This window comes from Panthera uncia (assembly GCF_023721935.1).
Source record: "Panthera uncia isolate 11264 chromosome C1 unlocalized genomic scaffold, Puncia_PCG_1.0 HiC_scaffold_3, whole genome shotgun sequence".
Classification (NCBI taxonomy): Eukaryota; Metazoa; Chordata; class Mammalia; order Carnivora; family Felidae; genus Panthera; species Panthera uncia.
Genome location: NW_026057584.1, coordinates 38,637,530 through 38,660,003, shown reverse-complemented (window position 1 = coordinate 38,660,003; position 22,474 = coordinate 38,637,530). Strand labels below are relative to the sequence as shown.

At 41.6% G+C, this 22,474-nt stretch overlaps 1 protein-coding gene across 4 annotated transcripts in view; it reads right to left on the bottom strand.

The window, feature by feature from the left end:
- Window positions 1–22,474, bottom strand: part of HECW2 (HECT, C2 and WW domain containing E3 ubiquitin protein ligase 2) — a 370,790-nt gene that overhangs the window by 106,621 nt on the left and 241,695 nt on the right. For all 4 annotated transcript variants that reach the window (XM_049615928.1, XM_049615927.1, XM_049615926.1 and 1 more), the window contains 6 exons: window positions 21,629–21,729; window positions 19,853–21,205; window positions 18,741–18,836; window positions 8,532–8,682; window positions 7,738–7,841; window positions 6,884–7,008 (listed from right to left, as the gene is read on the bottom strand). In XM_049615928.1, the coding sequence (XP_049471885.1) occupies window positions 6,884–7,008; window positions 7,738–7,841; window positions 8,532–8,682; window positions 18,741–18,836; window positions 19,853–21,205; window positions 21,629–21,729 (1,930 nt within the window). The remainder of the gene's footprint in view (window positions 1–6,883; window positions 7,009–7,737; window positions 7,842–8,531; window positions 8,683–18,740; window positions 18,837–19,852; window positions 21,206–21,628; window positions 21,730–22,474) is intronic.

The following is a 22,474-nucleotide window of genomic DNA, read 5'->3' as shown; positions in this document are numbered from 1 at the left end:
GCTACTGAAACAGTTATAGATAATAAACAATTCAAGCAAAAAAACACTAGATAATAAATCTTAAAATGAGGAAACCAAATAAAAGTTTGCTTTTAATTTCATCAAGTAATGCCCTTTTACAAAAAAATTTGTGTGACGTATTCCCATAAATTCATATGTTGAGATCATTAGTGAGATAAATCCTCCAACTTTAATTCCTGCCATATAAAAGTCAGGCAAATAAGACTTCCTAAACCCAACAGAATTTAAATCTTACAGAAATGCATAGACGCACAGCACAGATCATCTTTGTAGCTAATAATGAAGACAGTTCAGGTTGGAGAAAAAGAAGTTTAAATGCTTTAGAGAGAGTACTTTAAAATCAAGACTGGCTTCCCAGTGTAAAAAGTTGAAACATGCCCAAGAAAGGGGAAAGACGATGAAAACATGAAGACAAAAGAAATTAAAAAAAACTTTTAAGCTGCTGAGTATCTTCATGTTGTTAAAATAGATGAGTTGTCAGAAGTCCAGATGCGTTACTGTTGTGACAAAAGCAGAGGGGTCATTTAACGCAGTATCTTTTTATTCTAGGAATTCCCAAATTATAGGTCATAGACCAATTGCATCAGAATCACTTAAGGAACCTAAAAAACAAACAAGCAAACAAACAAATGCCTAAGGTCCACTCCAGACCTAGTGAACCAGGATCTCCAAGGTTTGGGAACTAAGAATACGCATTTATTTATAGAACTTGACCAACTTTAAAAGCTATAGCCTTTTATCACAACCCAATAACTGTGAATCCAGCCTTTACTTGAAACACAGAAGTGACGAGGAACTTGTACCCAAGAAGGCAGCCTATAAGTCAAGTTAGAACTTGGTGATTAGTGAGGTCATATTGGTAGCTTAAAATCAGCTACATTGGGAGTATTAATATTACAAAAATCAGTAAATGCAAACCAGGCCTTGATATTATTTTGAGGGCTGCCTAGCCAGGTGCAGGCAAACGATGGACCCATAGGCTGGCTGGCTGTGTCTGCAAGCAAATTGTTTTTGCAATGTAGCCACAGCCATTTGTTTACATATTGTCCTTGGCCCAAAAGCCTTTCAGCTTTCATTTGTTTTTGCTTTTGTTTTGTTTTTGTTAAAGTGTGTTGCTTTTTTCTAGATGTAAGGTCCAGACTTAAGAAACTGATGGAGAAAATAAAATGCTAATAATACAGATTAAACTTCACATTGTGCTGTTACACTGCAAGTAGCCCGCACACGTGCACACGCGTGTACACACACACACACACAAATGAAGAAATAGAAGTCCAGTATTCAAAAGCTATTATCTGGTTCAAAAAGAAGGTGCTACCGACCTCACTGACAAAGGAGTAGGAAGCTCTGCCTTGTGTCTCCCTTGCTTTACTGTTGTCCTAATGGTTAATGCAAATGAATATATTCATGTGGGAACTTGCCTGTGAACTACAATGGTAGGCTGGCTAGGGATACAAGACTTCAGCAAAAAGCAACAAAAGCATTTTGTGTATATTTTATCATTATTTTTAAATTGTGTGCTATACATCCTTCACTCAGTAAAATTTATAAGATACACACACACACACACACACACACACACTTTTTTCCTAGAGTCAGTTGTTGAACATTTACCAGCAAACCGCTGAACACTACCATCCAATCAATTGCTCTTTCTTGTAGGCTTTCCTTTTTCTTCTCCCCATAGTCTAATGTATTAGCAAGAATGTCTGCTCTCGTTCCAGAATATGTCCCATATTCATCCACTTGTCATCATATGTACTGCTACTGTACTAGTTCAAGCTCCTTCTATATGTCCCCATAGGGTCTTTTCACTTGTCTTTCTGATATCAGTTTTGCCCTCTAAAACCCATTCTTGGTAAAGCAGCTAGCGGGAACTTTCTTTCTTCTTTTCTTTTCTTTTTTTTTTTTTTTACATTTATTCATTTTTGAGAGACAAAAAGAAACAGAGCATGAGCTATGGAAGGGGCAGAGAGAGAGGGACACACAGAATCCGAAGCAGGCTGCAGACTCTGAGCTGTCAGCACAGAGCCCAATGCAGGGCTTGAACCCATAAACCGCGAGATCATGACCTGAGCTGCAGTCAGACGCTTAACCGACTGAGCTACCTACACAACCCTAGAAGGAACTTTCAAACCCTGAAATTATTCCCTACAGGAAATCGCTTTAGAATAAAATCCATTTAGAACAAAGTCCAAACTCTGCCAGATCATACTGAAGCCCTGCCCACCTCTCTGACCTTATTATATACCACATATATACCACTTCAAATTCTTTCAAGTCTTAGAGCCTTTCCTTTTCCTTGGCAAGGAAGGTTCTGTTGCCAGACCTTTACCCTCCTGGCTTCTTGACATTTTACAATAGCTTCAATGTGGCTCCCTCAAAGAGGTCTTCCTCTCCACCCGATCTAAAGCAGTGCCTCCAGAAGCTCATCCCCAAGTACACCCTAGCCCAGTGTACTGTACCTCATGCCACACTGCATAACTCGAATGGCCTTTTCTTGTTCACTAGTTTGTTATTTATAATCTACTCTGTCTTGGTTAGTAGTCTATTCCCAGTCCAGACTGTACCAGGCAAGTCACAGGCATTTAATACATACTGGTTGAGTGAATGCATAAAGGGCAAACAAATAAAGGAAAACTTGAGCTATCTGACTTCAAGTCTAAAGCTCTTCCCACCACAGCATGATATTGTCTTACAGTATCAATTCTAAATGTGAGCCCATTCTTCCTTGTGTAAAAGCCCCTACCATCTCCTAAAATTGTCCCATACACGAGTTTAGGTTCATGTAACCTAGCTTCTGCCTCCCTTGCCAGGTTCAAACCTGACTTTCAGTAGTGTCCTATGCCCTTAACACACCAGCAATGCCAAACTGCTATACTTCTGTACTAGTTCTGGTACTTCCATAATGATTATCAACACTGCTCTACAACTCCAGGAACCTCTGCTTTGCAAATGCTGCTCCTTCTACCAAAAGTGCTCTGGCCCATCTCATTTCTAGGGTAAGTTCCTGTTCAGTTGTTAAAACATATCTCAAATGCAAACCCACTCATTACCCTTCCATGTGCCTTGCCCTGAGTGAATCACTCACTCTAGCAGGGAGACTTCTGCAGCCTTCCACTATGGCACTTGTAACTCTGCTCATTGCATGGGGATGTGTTTCCAAGTATGGGACTCCTGGGTCCACAGTTGCTGTCATCTTTGTATCTCTAGGACTTGGTATAGTGCCCAACACGTAACAGGGAATCAACAAACTACTGCTAAATTGAATGCACGGTAAATCTAATCCCTCTTGCATGAAACCTGAGAACAGCTGGCATGCTATGCATTGCTCACCCCTGTCCCAAGTCCTCTTTGCTCCAAGCTAAACCTGTAAACCAGGAGGTAATAATCAGTGAGCCAGACAGATGCTTATACTTGTAAAGCAAAGCTAATGAAATAAGACAGAAATACATTAACATCAGTATATATGAACACACTGATGACCTCACCCACCTCACCTCTGGACCATAGTCCTGGTGATCGAACTATGCCGACTTCTACCCAGCCCTGTAATCTCTGGTTTTCCTACGGTGTATAATCTGTTGTGTTAAATTCCGTGTGTTCTTCTTCTTCCATTCCCTTAATGAGCATCCATGCCTACTTTCCTCTTATTGTTCACTAATTCTTTTCTATCTATTTTCCACCAAATCTTGCCTACTCTCTGCCTGTGGTTCCTCTCATGTCGGATGGTTCTTCTCTATTTCCTCACCTCCTAGTCCAGGCTCTTATCAACTCATGCCATGATGAAGGTATTACAGTTGACCCCTGAACAACTTGGGTCTGAACTATGTGAGTCCACTTAGATGTGGATTTTTTACAACACTCTTAAGATTTTTTAAATAGCATTTGCTGTTCTCTACCTTACTTTATTGGAAGAATACAGTAAATAATATACATTTGAAATGTGTTATTAATGGACTGGTTTATTTTATCAGTAAGGCTTCTGGTCAAAAATAGCTATTAGTAAAGTTTTTGGGGAGTCAAAACACAGATTTTCAACTGTGTGTGGGGTTAACAACTCTAACCCCTGTGTTGTTCAAGGGTCAACTGGATATCCAGCTGGACTTCTACGGCCACTGTTCCCCTCATTCTAAATCACTCCATGTGCAGCTAGGAAAACCTTCCTCTAATTACTATCTTCCCTCAGCCCTCTGAGATGTGTGACATAATGCCCCTTTTCCCACCATGTTACACCTAAACACCTGGCAGAGATAAAGAGCTACCTAGTCAAATTTAGAGCTATTTATTGCTACACTAGCACCATGATCCAAAATAATTAACAACTTGGCCAAACCAAAGCCCTAAAAGTATTTCTGGCTTCTTCCCTTTTCGCATCTCTGACAACCAATTCCTCACCACATCATAGTGATTCTACCTTCAGAATGTTTTTTAAATCCATGCACTTCTCTCCAGTTCCATGCCAAGCCCAAGGCTCCAGTCATCATTGTCTTTTCCCTGGACCAGGAAAGAGCCTTCATTCTCATCATCCTGCTTTCACTCTTGTCTTTCAGAGTTACAGTTTCCACGTTGGGCGTGTCAGTTTAAGTGCATGATGGCTCCCCATGATCTCAGAATGATCCACGATCTGGATCTTGCTAACTTTCTGACTTAATATCACACTATTCCCCATTTCTATCATGACACAGCAGCCCTGTACAGTCTGCTCACTTTTCTGGTGTCCCTGTGCTCACTGCTTCAATTGCTTGAAATGAGCTTCCCCTGGCTTTTCCCATGACTGATGGTTTCTCATCTTTCAGCTCTTAACTCAAAACTAGTTCTTCTGAGAGGCATTTTGCAGCCATCTTCCTAAAGTTGCCCTTACTCTCTGTCCACCCTGGGGAAAGAACTTTACCTTATTCCCCAGCGTCTGCAGCACCTGCCATAATTTCTAGCATAGATCATGTTTTCAGTAATATTTATTTATTTTATAATAAATAAATTTTATAATAAATAATTTATTTATTTATTTATTTCAGTAATATTTATTACTGAAAGAATTCAGTATGCATATAAGACACATTTTTTTACTTCCATCTTTGTTCATGCATATCTTCCACCTAGAAGGTCATTCTACACGATTTTTACCAACTAATATCCATTATTTATTCTGTGATACAAGATTCACATCACAAAGAAATCCTTTCTAACCAACCAATTTCTAACCAAAATGCTTTCCTATTCACATTCTAATTTTTATTCTACACACACACACACACACACACACACACGCACACACACACAGTTTTGGCTTAATTTATATAGTATTTTCAAACCCTTCTCTTTTTTCTAGAAATGTTTTAGACAAATATCATGCTGCATGACCAAAAAATAAGTGTGCAACATTTTCACTGTCACCCTATATATTCTAGTTTCTTCAGGAGGTCAATGCTTTTTTTTTTAATTTTTTTAATGTTTAGTTATTTTTGAGAGAGAGAGAGAGAGCGCGCACGTGTGCAAAGGAGGGGCAGAGAGAGAGGGAGACACAGAATCCAGAGCATTCCAGGCTCTAAGCTGTCAGCACAGAGCCCAACGCGGGGCTCGAACCCACAAACTGTGAGATCATGACCTGAGCCGAAGTCGGACGCTTCACTGACTGAGCCACCCAGGCACCCCTAATGTTTTTTGAGCAAAATAAAAACTTTCTAATCCAGGTTTAACTCCAAAATAATTGTGGGCAGAATTAGAGAGACTGGTTGTCCTGAAAAATTAAACAAGGGGATGGTATGTACGTGAGGGGTTTCTTGGTTAAGGAATCAAGATCAGGAAAAGCGGTAATTTTGGTTAATACTCAGGGCTTGAGGAAATGAAAGCAAAGAAGCAAAGGAGGGAGTCATAGTGATTTCTCTCTATTTAGAACAATAACTAAAAGACTGAAGGACTAAAGTTTTTTTTTAATCTTCTGGTTAACAAAAGATTTATTCTTTTAGCTGATACTAACATTTTTAGGCCCATAGCAAAATCACAGAGGTAGGGTTTCTAAACAATAGACACATGAGTAAAAGGACAAAAATTTAAATCTACTTCATTCTAAACACATCACCATGCCTCCCCCTCTCAAAAATAAAACCCTGAACTTCCATGCAAACTTCTTATATCTTTAAAACATTCCTCTACGCATTGATTTATTTTTCAGATTACAGCAATGTATAAAGTTTATATTTTCTCTTTCAGAGAACATGTATCACAGTCTCGAAGACTGACCTGACCACTGCCTGCTGTCAATACACAGATATTTAGTCACATTTCTGCAGGCAAAATAAGGTGGTCATCAAGAGCATAGACTCTAGAGTTAGTATCTCTGGCATTTTAACCCCAATGATACCACTTAGTAGGTGTATAACTTTAGGAATGTTTTTTTTTGTTTGGGTTTTTTTTTAAAGTATAGTTGACACACAATATTACATTAATTTCAGGTGTGCAACACAGTGATTCACCCACTCTCTATACTATGCTCACCATAAGTATAGCCATCATCTGTCACCATACAATGCTACTATAATACCATTGGCTGTGTTTCCTATCTCTAGCTTTTATTCTCATGATTTATTCATCCCATAATGGAAGCCTGTGTCTCGGGAATGTTATTTAACCTCTCTGGGCCTCAGTTTCTTTATCTGGAAAAATGAGAGTTTTATCAAACTCATAGGTTTCTTTGGACCAAACGGGTTAAAACATAAATAGTGCTTAATACAGACCTTGGAACACACTTAGTGCTCAGCAAGCATTAGCTCTTGTCATTCTTACCATTATCACATATATGAGGATAATTTCCTTTGGCCAGTGACTTTTTCCATTACAAACTCTTAGGTTTGATACTCACAGGGTTAGAATGCAGCACGGTGAAGAACTCTGGGCTGATGAGGAACTTCACAGGGGGGGACTGTAACAGCAACGTGAGCCTGGATCTGGAGGTAGAGTGGGGCAGGACGTTCTCTCGTCGGAAATCTAGATGGGGCAGACCACAAAGGCTTTTAGGGAAACCTTTCCACGTACTGGAAACATACTTATTCACTTCCATCTATGTTTTAAAAGAACCAAAGGATGCCTATATCATTTGCTACTATTTTAATTCTCTGAATACTCTTTTCTTTGATGCAAATTTCATAGATAAGACCTGACGAAAATAGAATTGAACATTTCTAGCCACTACTAACATTTTAATGCATCCTTAGATGTTCTAAGTGATCAGATTCAATCATTTTCCACTATCCCACAGATCCAGAGATCAAAGTCATTTATATTCTATTTGGTTTTGTGGTTCTTTTCTTAGCACTAACAAAAAGTCAAGGATTAGAAGAGGTCTCTGGTGAATTCTGCCATTTGCATTTGATTACCAGATCTTATTGAAGAACAAAAGTTCACTAAAAGGAAAATCTCATTTCTTGGAAATCCTTATTATTTGTTTTCTACTTTTGTGAGATTACAAACCAAACCAACCTAGGGGCACCTGTGTGGCTCAGTCGGTTAACTCTTGATTTCGGCTCAATTTATGATCTCACGGATCATGGCACTGAACCCCAAGTAAGGCTCTGCACTGCCAGCATGGAGCCTGCTTGGGATTCTCTCCCTCTCTCTCTCTCTCTCTCTCTCTGCCCCTCCACTGCCCATGTTCTCTCTCTTTCAAAATAAATAAACAAACTTTAAAAACAAGCAAACAATTCTAAAGGCTTTTACCTGCACTGGCTGGGTGAAAGTCAGCTTCTTCTCCTGCCCCATCAATAGCATTGGTATTTTCCTCAGGCCTCTCGTTAGTCATGGTTCTGCGAATACTCTGGTATCTGAAATCATGAGCCTACCATCACATCACGGCAGCCTCTAAAAGAAGGCTCAACCATTCTCCCAGAGCCCAGAAGGCATCACTATCTTCTCAGCCTCAGGCCTACCTCCCCAAACCTCCATTCCCTGACCTTCTGGGCCATCTGTTGTTTAAAAGTAAATTACAATGCATTGAATTTCTTCTGTCTGTTGTTTGTGGAACATTTTCCTAACAAAATAATAAAACTTAAAAAAAAATTGTGGCCCTTAACCAAAGAAAACTAAATTCTTATATTGTTAAAGAAAAGAACTTTTTATACTTCATAGCAATTAGTTCTCAAAAAAAGAACAACATTTAAAAAGCTAAATAATAATGAGGCATGATGAATGGAGATTCTAGATATTTAGAAAGATATTTGGCTTCAATTATATATGTATATGCTCTGTTTTGCTAAAAATTAATGCCTTGGGATGATTAAAAGCATCATCATTACTTTCTTTTCTACAAGAAAACAAATGGTATATGCATATAGTTATTATTTTTTTAACCAAGATAAATTCAAGAAAGTCTCTAAATCAAAAGAGGTACCAGCTACATCTTAATGACAGGGCACGCAAAGATGAAAGAGAGACAACCATGTTTTCTACTTGGGCCCACGTAAAAATAAGCCCAACCACCCACTAACAGTCATAGTGAAAACGTGCATCCTCACCGCCGGTTCAGCTGCTCCATTTGCTGTATGGAGTTTGATCTTTGCAGCACCTGAGGGGCGGGAGGAGCTGTTGGTCGCTGCCACGTGGTGGTCCTGTTTACGTGATCCACGTAGAAGATCCTGCCGTGGCTGTCAATGCGTGCTTCCCAATCTAAATAGCAGGAATGCACCAAGGCTGGTTAGAAGAGGACCTGAGGCCATTAACGTGGGTCATTAATTTCAGCATGTGTTTTCCCTGACATGCTATAAATTGGGGCTAATAACATATACCTCACTGTATAATCAGGCACTTCCCCCAGTCCACTTCATGATCTGTTGTGATCAGTTAGTAAACATACTGTTTGTGTGTGTGTGTGTGTGTGTGTGTGTGTGTGTGTGTGTAATACCAACCCTTTAAAGAGTTTCTGAATGTAGAGAATCCTTCCAGATCTGCTCACAATGCTCATCTTCATGTATAACTGCCAGCATTTTAAAAATACAAGTAGGGGGCAGGCCCAGTTGGTTAAGCATCCAACTCTTGATTTTGGCTCAGGTCATGATCTCCCAGTCATGAGATCGTAGTGCTCTGTGCTGACAACATGGAGCCTGCTTGGGATTCTCTCTCTCCCTTTCTCTATACCCCTTCCCTGCTAGCACATTCGTGCACTCTCTCTCTCTCTCTCTCTCTCTCTGTCTCTCTCTCTCTCTGTCTCTCTCAAAAATAAATAAATAAACCTTTAAAAAATAAGTAAAAATAAAAATACAAGTAGTTGGTCTACTGCAAAGACTTCAGGTATTTGCATCGAAATTGGTATTGATGATCATTTTCACCAAAAATGGATTTCCTTTTTTTTTTCCAGCGTAGATGAAAGAATCATAACTAGAACCTTCCAAGTGCATATTTACATAAAATTTTGGTACATGTAGTCTTCAAAAGAAAATAATGCTAGCCCAGGCATCAAATAGCATCATTACCTACAAGTTCCCATTTGCGTTTTCCCAAAGATGAATACATTTTCAGAGCAGGGTAATTACTTGCCTCCAACCTCAAATAAATACAATGTTTTAAAACATTATTTAATTTTCTGTTTAAGCAATATCATTGATTGTGTTCATCTTCGTAAACAAATACCTAAGTGCATGTTACACAAAAACAGAGAAAGCAGAGCCAGACATACCTCCTCTGTGGCTCTCTAAAAGGCCATTCTATTAAAATACACAAAGCATGAGCTGATCTTTTCAAAAGGCACAAGTCTGAAATGGATTGTAGTTGAAAAGTGCGATTTTATATAGCAGTATGTGAAAACAGCAGAAATCTATTCTTTAACCAGCAAAGTTCTTTACACATTTCCATTTCTGCGTAAAATATTTTTTGAAATTAATATGCAACTTTTTCCTTAGCAGCTCAATTATTTCAAAACTCCCCATGTCATCACATAGCTTATCAACAGATACTATGGGTCTAATCCTGGAGACTAGTAGGAAGGCATGCCTGCTCCTGACTCCTCCGGTATTTACTCTGGAGGTGAACAGAGTGAGGATTCCAACAAAGTTCTCAGGGTTGGAAAGACCTGAATGCCAGCACCAGACAATCACTGCGGGCTGCCTCAGTGGGAGGTGGAAAGATCTGTTCTTGTTGTTCCTAGCACGTGGTAATTTATAACAAATGGCAGGAGAAAGAAAAATTGCGCTGAGAAAAAGCACCAGAGAGACAAACAAATTCAGTGCCACTCATGCTCCAAGGTAACGCAGACTCACAACGAACCAGCCGGCCAAATCTGAATTCTTTGGCCCCAGCTGCAATCCCATCAATAGGACATTTCAAAATGACCTCATGATCAGCCTGCCATAAGCTGACAAATGGTTACTACATTAGAGCCTTTTCAGGAATGATTCTCCAAAACCCTTTGATCTATTCCATTGTTTTGCTCTGCTCTTTGCATATTTCCCATCTCAAAGATCTTGAGAAGCAATTATGCCATCTCATTAGAGCCAGGGTAATTCAAGCACATATTCTACGCAAACCAAATGCACAAGAAAACAAATGGCCATTCCTTCTCCCAAAATTGTTTGCAGTTAGCTTCCAATTTTAAAAATGGAGAATCGGTCAACGAGGGATAAAAACAGAACAGAAACCAACTAAAGGAAGTAGAAAGAGAGGTGCTGCCAAACTCCCAAGATAAGCGTATAACTAAAATTTGGCTCTAAATTTTGGTTTTCTGGCAGTTCAGGCAGAAAAGAAAACATTGTTGCATACTTTCCATTTTCTGACAGAAGAAAGTAAAAAAAAAATTATCTTCAAACACAGAACTTTTTCCTTGAGCAAACTAGACAAGAATTTACCCCACTGAACGTGGTCTCTATGAGGTCACATGGGCAGCACAGTGGAGGTGGGGTGGGGAATCTCCAAATATATTTACCACCATACCTTGCACACAGCATGAAATGAATGGACGAGTAATTTAAAGAACATGAAACCATAACAAAGAATGGTTCTTGTGTTCGCTTTCCACAAAGTCCAGGAATAACCTTGATGTATTTCAACAAAGATATCTCTGTGTGCAATGAGAAGAATAAGAAAAAGAAGTCCAAAAATGTGCTTTCTAAGAACACGGGATGTTGGATGTATATTAAGACTACCCCTACTGGGGTGCCTGAGTGGCTTAGTCAGTGAAGCATCCAACTCTTGATTTTGGCTCTTGATCTCATGGGTTCATGATATCAAGCCCCGCATCAGTCTCCTCACACTGACAGTGCACAGACTGCTTGGGATTCTCTCTCTCTTCCTCTCTCTTCACCCTTCCTGCTCATGTTCTCTCTCTCAAAATAAATAAGTAAACTTAAAACATAAAAAAACCCTAATTAATTAAAAAAGACAGACTATCCCTACCAAATGTCATGTCTTAAATGTCTATTTTATTTTGAGAGAGACAGAGAGAGAGAGCAGGGGAGGGGCAGAGAAAGAGGGGGATAGAGGATCCGAAGCAGGATCTATGCTGACAGCAGAGGGCCTGATACGGGGCTCGAACTCACAAACCACAAGACCATGACCTGAGCCGAAGTTGAACACTTAACCAACTGAGCCACCCAGGCACCCACAAATGTCATAGCTTTAAATTGACGTTGTTACTTAAGTTCCCATAAAGAGTAATGTTGTCTTCCTGATTTCAAATGGACACTTGGCATTGGATTGAGAAAGGATGTTAGGTCTTTGACCTGTTCAGGAAGTACAAAAATCCATTCTTACCCAAGTGGTCAATACCCTACCATTGAGAAAAAGACAGTAGAAGAGCCTCCATAAAGATGAGCTCTCTGTTGTATCTATCAAAGGAGAGAGGTGGGTATGGTTATTTTACATCTTATAAATTTTTATATTGGACCTGGTTTGTTCTGGGTACAAGCAACCATATTAAGAACTCATTGCCCAACATCAAAGTTTTTTTTTCAGAGATCATGATAAAATCAGACAGGCAGGATTAGAAGACTGGGAACTTGGCATTTACTTCCTTGTCTTGCCACAATGTACAATGGGGTATATCATCAGTGCGCCATGAGCCTGAGAACAGTGTACCGAGATGTGTGTATATGTAGTGCACCAAATCGGGAAGAAGGCTTGGGGTTTCTGGCCATGGCTTTGTCACACTTTTGCTACGACACCTTCAACAACTCATTACACCTCTATGAACCACAGTTTCTTTACCTGAAAAATTAGAGGGCAGAATTATACATTGCTAAGGTCTCTTTCAGTTCTAAAATTATAAGAATCTTCAAAACGACACCCATTTTTCTACATTAGGTTCAGTAAGAACCTGTCAACATCTTATGTCTAGGCCAGAATTTGCAAACTAAACTCTAATTAATTTAGCCTTATAAAGCCAGGGGCTTTGGGATGCTGAGTGTTGGGGCTCCAGAACTATCTGCCAACACCATGTTAGCCATTGCAGCCCCCCTGTATTATCTGTTGTGCCTACTGGTCTTCCACATAAGACTTCATTTTCATAAAGAGCTTCAGTGAAAGAGTTTGAAAACTGTTATCTACAGAAACGTTTCTCAAAGTTTGGGACTCTGACAGCACGTGTCGGAATCACTTTGAGGACCAATATAAATGCAAATTCCCAGGACAAACCTCAGGTCTGTAAAACCAGACTATCTGAAGCTAGGACTCACTTATCTACATTTTTGAGAACCTCCCCAAGTGACTTCTAGACGCACTAAAATTTGAGGAACACGGACATAAATTTCTAAGAATTTAAAGCAGCTAATTTACCAGGTAAACCCATGGAGCTCATGCTAAATTTCTAAGAGGTCATGAAGTGCAGGCTTACAAGAAACTAAACTTCAGCCTAAATATTCTGAACTGGAATCCAGGAGGAAGTGGACTCACAGATGCCCTGTGCCCCCTTTAAATAGGTGCACAATAAGGGGAAGTCAGAGTTAGAAAGTGTGTCAAAGTATATACCAAAGGCTACTGTCGCAGCATTAATCCCTCAGCAGGGCACCAGAGGGAGGTAGAACAAGGAAGGTCTTACACATTTTCAACTTTCATAATCAGCATATGTGGGAAGGAAGCAGGGGTCATCCCTTCGATCCCTCCTCATCTCAAAATGCTTCTTTCTCAGTCCCTTCACACTAGACCTTGGCCCCCAGTGGACTGTCTGTCCAGCTGGCAATGAGGTGAAGAAAGGAACACATCTCAGAGAGCACTGAGATTGGCAAGAAGACCAATGACTAGATAGAATGACATTTCAGGGGACTCGTGAACCACAAGAACCAAGGGGGTGAGAGAATCATGAGTAGGGCTGGAATTAGTTGTAACTGGGTTTAGAAAGATGAAGAACCTGAGGGGCTCAGTCAGTTAAGCATCCGACTCTTGATTTAGGCTCAGGTCATGATCTCACGGTTTGTGGGTTCGAACCCGGCATTGGGTTCTGCGCTGATAGCATGGAGCCTGCTTGGGAATCTCTCTCCCTCTCTCTGCCCCCTTCCCCACTCATGCTTGTGCTCTCTCTCAAAATAAATAAACATTAAAAACAAGAAAGAAAGATGAAGAACCTGAACATTGTGAAGTAAATGTATAAATCAACTATAAGAAATTATAACCACCATGGTATCTCCACCAAATGATGGGATAATGAGGTTATAACGAACTAAAGGTACTTCTGAGGAAAAAATTAAGCTTTGCGATAGACGTTGGACAACAACGTTTAAAAGATTAGTTTTTCCTTATTTTGACACTCAAGGAGGTAACCGTTTGCACCAAGTACAAAAGCAAGTTAACTTCTCTGTGACTTGAGGGCCAGCATGGAAGGTTCACTTCCCCTTCAGGAGTGGGGGTCAGTAATCGGAAGGGGGCACAAAGAGACTTCTGGGTGCCAGTGACATGGCATCCAGTGCACACATGCCCTCAGTTTGGGAGAATTCAGCAGGGAGAATGTGCTCTTTTCTGTGTGTACACTATGTTTGAACAAAAAGTTTTTATAAATCTCTCAAACAAATGCATATGGTGGGCCTTAATATGGTGGGTCAATTTTTAAAGAAAGTAGCTTTTAGATTAAAAGCATCAATTCTTGGGGTGCCTGGGTGGCTCAGTCAGTTAAGTGTCCAACTTCAGCTCAGGTCATGATCTCACAGTTCGTGAGTTCGAGCCCCGTGTCGGGCCCTGTGCTGCCGGCTTAGAGCCTGCAGCCTGCTTCAGATTCTGTGTCTTCCTCTCTCTCTGCTTCTCCCCCGCTCATGTTCTGTTTCTGTCTCCTTCCAAAATAAATAAAAACATCAAGAAAAAAAATTTTTTTTAAATAAAAAAAAAACATCAATTCTCCTCTCATAAAACTAACTTTTAAGCTTTAGAAAATAAGAGCTCCTAGCCTTGAACATAGTAGAAAGTGAGATTAATTATACCTTTCAGAGTCACTGCTGTCTTTTTAAACCTTCATGTCAAAGGATGCTTTAATAATGAAAGTGCACAACCCCAAAGAATGATAAACATTCTCCTGCGTTCTTCCAGACCTGCCCATTGGAAGCCACCACCTAAATAATACACTAATCCTAACAACATGGCAATAATCCTGGGATCCTACAAGAGTCTGACTGTTCATCTGTTAATCCAGACTGTTCATCTTGTATCTAATCCTATTCCTACCCTTTTAGAGGGAAAACACTTACTCGATAGTTCTTTATTGTCCCCAGTGCAGCAAGGGATTAAGTGACAATTATATTGGACCCAGGAGGAAAAATAAAATCATTTTTCAGAAGGGGCTAAGCGGGCCATTCTTTTTTCTTTCCACTTATGTTAATGCTAAAATGACCAAGATTTGTCTTGCTGATGATGTTCTGGTGGGCTTCAGCCTGAACTGCCTCCAGCTGCCAGCACCATCAATCACCTCAGAAGAAGATAAGCACATTCTTAGTGCTCAGTGCATATTCAGATTTAAGCCAAAGGCTCTCCATACTGCCAAGCTGCCCTTAGGACGCTGTGGGGGCGGGAGGGGGTGGTTCTTAGGACATTGTAGGGACCATTAGACCATCTGTCAGTCAGAGGTTAGAGTTACCCAGTCCACAAGGTCCTATAGCAGGATCCATGGCCTAAAGCAAGGGTAAGGCTGTGAAAACAACTGGTCGAACATCGTTACAGCTGTGCAGCCTTTGTCAGTCCAAGACAAAGATCGAGTTCCCCGATCCTGAGACAGGAGGAATAAGACTGGAAGAAGCAGCAGAAAAGCCAGGAGAACTGCCGTCCATAAGAAGAGCTCAAAGAGATGTTCAGAGACTAAGTTATAACACTGATGCATAGACCACCACGTGATCAGCTGTAACAAGGAAGCAGTACAGCAAGGGACACCACTGAATCCCCCTAGCTGAGTTTGTAAATCTTCAGAGAGAAGCACAAGTTTGCTGGGTGGTTTCCTCGCCATATGGTAATACATAAGTATTTTTAAGGTGAAAATAAGCTCAAATAACAAAAACAATTAGGAAAATAAAAAATCAATAATGGGGGTGAGGGGGGTATCAAAGTCTAAGACACAATGTGTCAGTAGCCGGCCCTACCTGGCTGGGAGGAAGAAAAAGTGCTTCTGAGTCTGATACAGATGCTTAACAGAGCAAACCTGTCTGGGCTATGCTCGTATGGTCACTACAACTGCTTTTCTTACACTTCAGGGGCTCCTAGGTAAGAGTCCTGCTGAGTTCTCTCTCTCAAAATAAATCAGCTAGTCAGTTGATTAGCTGGGGCAAAAAGAGAGAAAATTGAGCACTTTTTGAGCCTTCCTAGGTCTGGCCTCAAAACACTACAATATAATAAAGATTCAGTGAAACCTCCAAAGCCTCTGATTTAAGATGTTGTTTGCACCTGATAGATAACATACCACAATATAAGCCACTACCTTTGCTGCTAAGTAAACTTTTAGAATTTATACTCATCAACCCACACAACAGTCTAATCTTAGATCAGAATATCTAATAGAGAAGGAAGGCTTAAGACTGCCCCAACTTTTACTAGTATGGGATCTTAAACAAGTTACTTAATTTATCTGGGCTTCAGTTTCTCCATCTATAAAATGAACAAATCATTTTAGCCAATTTCTACCCATTGATCCACTTAACCTACCCCACAAAAATGTAACAAAGAATAAAAATTTAAAAACCATGTAAAAGTGCTCTGTAAACTGTAAAGCACCATGCAAGTTTGAAGTATTATAATTAATAGTGTTAAAAGTACAATTCTAAGGGGCACCTGGGTGGCTCAGTCAGTTAAGCATCTGACTCTTGATTTCAGCTCAGGTCATGATCTCACGGTTCGTGAGATTGAGCCCCGTTGGGCTCTGCACTGACATTGCAGAGCCTGCTTGGGATTCTCTCTCCCCTCTCTTTCTCTGACTCTCTCTCTCTCTCTCTCTCAAATAAATAAACTTTTTTTTTTTTTTAAATACAACTCTTAGCCTTAAAATTACTCAGCCAGGTCATTTAAGGGATGGACTCATCTGTACACTCCAAGCAGGTGCCCCTTAGCTGAGCCTCCTGGGAGATGCTGCATGAAGGCAGAATGCACATGACAGTGTGGAATATGGAATGCCATAGCTCAAAGTCAGAGGCTGTAGTAGAGTCGCCTGGTTAGGAAAGGAAGGCAGAGAACTGACTAGGTTGGGGATAGACAACTAGCAGGGCAGCCACGTGATTAAATAAACTATTGAAAAGAAGAGACAGACACAGGAGTAGGAGAGGGCAAAACAGTGTGGGGACAGTAATCAGGCATGCTCAGTGTGGGGACAGTAATCAGGCATGCTCTGACCGTAATCTGTAACCTCTCCTTGATAATATAAACCCCCGTATTTGCAAGTTGCATAAGAGGAATTAGAAAGTTTTCTCCTCTGGGGTGCCCGAGTGGCTCCATTGGTTAAACACCCAACTCTTGGTTTCAGCTCAAGTCATGGTCTCACGGGTTCGTTAGTTCGAGCCCAGCATCGGGCTCCTTGGGCTGACAGTGCAAAGCCTGCTTGGGATTCTCTCTCTCTCTCCCTCTCTCTCTGCCCCTCCTTGTACACTGTCTGTCTCAAAATAAATAAATAAACTTAAAAAAAAAAGAATTTTTCTCCTCTTCATCAGTCATTCATTAAATTAGATATACTATTAAATTCCTTCTTTGCTGTGGGAGATAACAACCTATTAAAATAAACTGCCAGTTGTTTTTTATTAATCCTAAAATACGTTCTGTGTAATGCAAATATCAGTACTTAAATAAGTGCATTGAAATACCACAAACAGTGGTCATAATTTCAGCGGGAAAGTACCTGTCTTTATTAGTTATAATCTGAAAACCAAAATTATGGTTCAACAAAATTCAGAGCAATTAGATGTGGCCAGGAAGATGCCATTTATCTATACCCTGATGTGATGCAATGCCTCTAAAATTCGAATGACTTACTATCAATCCACATACACATATAAAGAAAGCTCTCCAGAATTCTCTCCTCATGTTCCCAATTCATTTTTTCCTATTATATCGAAGCATCTCCGAGGAATACTTTCCTTTTCTGCCTCTAATCTTTTCTCCAAGGGCAAGCAATAAGGATATTTTTGTTCTCCCATCTGCTTAAAATGATACAATGGTTAATTAATCCCTTGGTCTATTTTTAAAAGTTGCTTAAAATACATACTTCCTATAAGTAACCACCCTCAATTATTGAAATATATGAACAAGGGAAGGAACTGTACGTAACAGAATTTCCAAAGGATCAAGCCAATATTTTGGCCTATTATCATAGTACCATTCAGCTTTTTTGTTAACACTCCTCAAAACAAAGCACTCAGCATTTTAACTCTATAAATGCATACTCCTGCATCTCCACCTTTCTGCCCCACCACTTTTAAAATACTGAAAGCCAAGGGCATCAGCTTCTTGCTATGGTCACATATAAGATGGGAGAGTAGAGAGGGTGAATAAGAAGGAAAAGCAATAAGGCAGAAAGATATATACTCCAGTACGTTCCTACAAGCAGTATTTACTGAGCTTTGTTACTGTTCATCAAAATGCTTGCTCTTACAGAGCAATATCACTTTATAACAGAGTTTAAATTATGTCCAGATTATGACTGGCCATATCACTCTAACCTTTGGATACAGGTTGCATAACTATTTCCCAGAATCCCTCATTCTCAGCCATCCCTCCTTCAAAGTGAAAAATGAAAGTGAAAGAAATAACATATATTTCAAATCCCCAGTAATTGTCACGTGCCAAATAAATGGTAGACCAATTTCTGAAATTATGAATAGTTCTCTGCATATCCCCAAGGAAAAAATCAGAGCCCTGTATTTAATGATTTAAAATGCTGTTAAGTGGAGAGAAATATATTCCATAGAGTGAGGCTTTGCTAAGAGATTGTACCCATTTGTCTACTAACTGAAAATTCTTGCTGCCATTAGGCATAATTTTAAAAAGTTTCTGTTATAAACCAATTGTCCCAAATATCTGGATCTGTTTCCTCAATTACAATATTTACTCTGTGGGCATTACAGTATTTACTTTTCCCCCAGCTGCCCGCTCGTTCAGCAGAACAGTGCCAGAGAGGAGTCACCAGCTTAGCACTTTCCAGACTACATCTGCTATGTCAAGTGGCAGCCCCAAGGTCCCTTCCTCTCAGGGAGTGGGTTTCCATCTTTTAGGTTCTGTGGAAAGGATCTGCCCACCATCCTTGCACCCTCTGATCAAGGTGAACCCCTTAGTTCACAGGCGCTCACTTGGGGGAAGAGCCTCGTCCACCCTCTGGTATCGGCTAACATCCTGGCGTACTGAAGGCAGTGATCTCAATGGCTGGTGGCCATTGGCTTGAGAACCTAGGATTAAAGAGAAAAAGGCACTTGGGTATTGTTTTCCTCTTTAGTATCAAAACAGTCTTGTAAAAAAAAACAAAACCCAACCAACCAAACAAAAACCACCTAACATAAATCTTGGAGCTAGTCTCTTTTCTTTCCTTAGGGTCTCTCATTTTCCATATGAGGACCCAGAAACAAAAGAAGAGAAGAGGAGATGAATGCTTAGGCAGAAGAGGGTCTTCTAGAGAAATGTCCCTCTGCACCTATCCCTTCCCTCCCCCACCTTTTTCCACCCTGGCTGGACCCGCTCATGCACTAATGCTTTAGGGTCACATAATGGCCACAAGATAATGAAGGAAACAAAAACACAAATAAAAGGAAAAGAAGAGGAGGAGAAGGGGATAATTTAGGTAGAAAAATAAATTACAGAATAAATAAATCATTCCTATTTCTGATTCTATGCTATTTAGGCATTTGAAATTATCCTCAGCCTTTCTGATACATCTATAATAGAACATTTCAAAGGAAACATTCTACCAAGCCACATTCATTGAGACATAATACAAATTTTATGTGTGAATTGGCATCCTGAGATACTAAAAATAGCCTTTTCTTCAAGTGTCCGAACGCATCACCTAACTTAGTTCACTTTTTCCATACTGCAGAAGTCAAAAATATTACACTTGATGCAAAGTACATATGAAGTTCTGTTTTGAAGGTTTTATATAAAGAAGAGTGACTTACGATGTTCCTGCAAACCCCTGCAGATTACACTGATGTGAAAGCTACTCGCCTGTTTGGTTTTGTGTCTACAACCTCAGGTCCCACTGGAGATTCATGATTAAAATCTGAAGATTGCTATTTCACAAGCCTCTTAATTTAAAAAGAGAAGATCCATTAAAAAAAAAAAAAAGCTAACTGTTGAACCCCAAGGTGAAGAACTCAGAGAACATGTGAGTATAATTTACATCGAGGGACAAAACTTCTCTTTAAGCAGTATGCTTGAGCCAAGAGCCGTACTGTCTTGTACATCCTACCTCCGGTGGCGCCCTCCTCCTGGGCAGTGGCCCCTTCACAAGCCCCGTGGGCATCCCCGGCATCCCCTTCCTCCTGGGGCTGGCTCTCAGCAGCAGCAGCAGCTCCTTCCAAGCTCCCCCTCCGCTGCCAGACCTCCCCGACCTCCTCCTGGTTAGGTAAAGGGGCTGAGTCTGCCCCTGCCCCTTCCTCCTCTCCAGCGGGCACCTGCACCACAGGTAAAGAACTGGGAGTACGTATGGAATCCTGTGACCCTTCAGCGAGGCCACTGCTGCTGGGCTCTGCTGCACAGGCTCCATCTTCCTCCTCCTGAGAAGAAAAGGCTGGGGTTTCGGGAAACCGTGCGCTCTCAAGAGATGAGCACCGCGTGTCCACCGAGGACAGCTGCGTGGTAACGCTCTCATTGCAGGAGCTGTCGGCGCCCTCCAGGTCGCTCTCGCCTTCCGGCCTGGTGCTGGCCTCGCTCACGCTCTCTGTCCTGGCAGGGTCACTGGGCTCTGTTTCAGAGGACACCTGGGAAGGCTCAGACCCCTGATCCAGGGACTCGGTCTCACTGATGGCCCTGCGGCTGCCTCCCGACGTGTCGGAAGTCCCTGTGTCTGCCCCGCTCGTGGGCTGATCCACCTCTTGAGAGCCACACACTTCGGTGCTGCCCTGCTCAGCGCTTGGTTGAGACTCTGGGCCACTTTCACTTTCATCTGGGACTGGGCCCGAGGGTAAGGAGCCCTCTGCAAGCTCGGGAAGATGTTCTGGCTTATCCTCAAAGGAAGCAGCCTCATTTGTGGAGGCTTCCTCAATCTCCACTGGGTTGTCTTCTGGCTTGGTCTGCGATGTCAGGCTCACGTCATCAGCTCTTGACGCTCTGCTGAACATTATTAGCCCTCCTTCCTCCTCCAAGGAAGACGGATATCCCAGGTCTTGCTGGAACTCATGGTCCTCTTCATCTGAGTCGATATGAAGCATTGCGTTGAGCCTCGTGTCGGTGGGAAAACTACTCCTTAGTTTTGGAGAGGCTCCCATGGACCTCTCCGAGCAGGTAGTCGTGCCTGGCCTGGAATGGCCATTGTGTTCAATAGCATCTAAGTAATCATTGAGCGAATCCTGACGTCCTCGGGGAGGTGAGGTCCTTGAAGAAGTAGAGGTTAATTCCTCTGAGTCTATTTCCAGAGTAGAGCTAGTCCTGAAAGAATGCTTGGGGGTCCCATCAGCAGCACTGTCCTCAGAAACTGGCCCATTAGAGCAAAGCGTGCTGTCATGATGGCCCCCCGGCACGTCCTCCTCGTCAGAAGGGCTTCCTAGGTCTCCATTCACAGTATTGACTCCAAGTATTGTGCCAACAGCTTCTGGAGAAGCATCTGAAGGGGAAAACGGCATTGATGAAAACAAAGTGGTAATAACAAACTTTTAACGTCCTATTCCTTTACCACCAATCAGTTCAACGAATTCAATCATCCCATTAAGGTCTCTTCACGGTATTACTGACTTGCTAAGATTAGCCACTCACGACTAAATGAGTTGGTCACTTTGACACAGGAATTCTATATGTTCGCTATTACTAGAAATTCTATAGCCTGGTTTCCAAATGCAGGCATAAACCTAAGAGATATTTTTTGATAAACAAGCTTTCATATCTGCTTGGAAAACTTTGGCAGGAATCATTTAAAAGCTATCTTATTTTCAGAACAGGACACAAATTCAACTCTATTCACATGCAAACTGACAACTGAGTAAGACCGAACAGTTTTTGGTACAGCGATGTACTCATCCAGACATCTCACCTTCATGCACAGAAGATGTAACCTCCACTTTAAACTGGAGGTACCCACTCACGTGGTCAGCAGGAAGCCTTCGGCCAAGGTTGTAGCTGAGCATCTGATCCCTGTAAGAGGAGAAATACACTGGTGTCAGCCTTCACCTCCTTCAGCAGGCCACCCCTAAATCTTACACATTTCTCTTAAAACTTTCAGACTCAAAAGAAAATAAAAGGCTCAAAGGCACGGTATAGATAGTCCAATGTAATACGATTCATTGGCACAAGGGAATACTTATAAACTCCAGGATGAAAAGAACTCTGTAAGCAGAAAATGCAACACAGTATCACATCACTGCTAACAGTGACCAAGAAAAGCATATTTTGAAGGTCATCAAGGAGCTGTGAAAGCCCTACGGTTTTTGGTATTTTTTGACTCAGGTATAAAGGCACAGAGGGCCTGGTTCCTTAGCATTTAGCACAATTGGAAGAAACCGATCCTACAAGCACACAACAGGGAAGGACCATCACAGAGCGGCATGGAGGGCACCATGCTACTGTACTTGAAGTCAGGAGACAGCGGGGGGAGAAGCGGCTGCCTCTGACAGCTGCTCCAGCTATGGGAGGCAAGGGGGCCGCTGAACCTCCCTTCCTTACCTGTAGAGCAAGGGGGCTGGAGCGGCTGGCCCTCACACTGGGGGGGCCTGGCTATCAACTGATTCCCAGTGTGCGCTGTGAGTGATGCCAGTGGAGAAGCTAGATGGGCTGCTGTGGTGGCATCCTGCTGCCTCACTAAGAGGCGTACTCGAGGGAACCACACCAGGGCCCCATCTTGCCCCCCCCCCCCCCCCCCCCCCCCCCCCCCCCCCCCCCC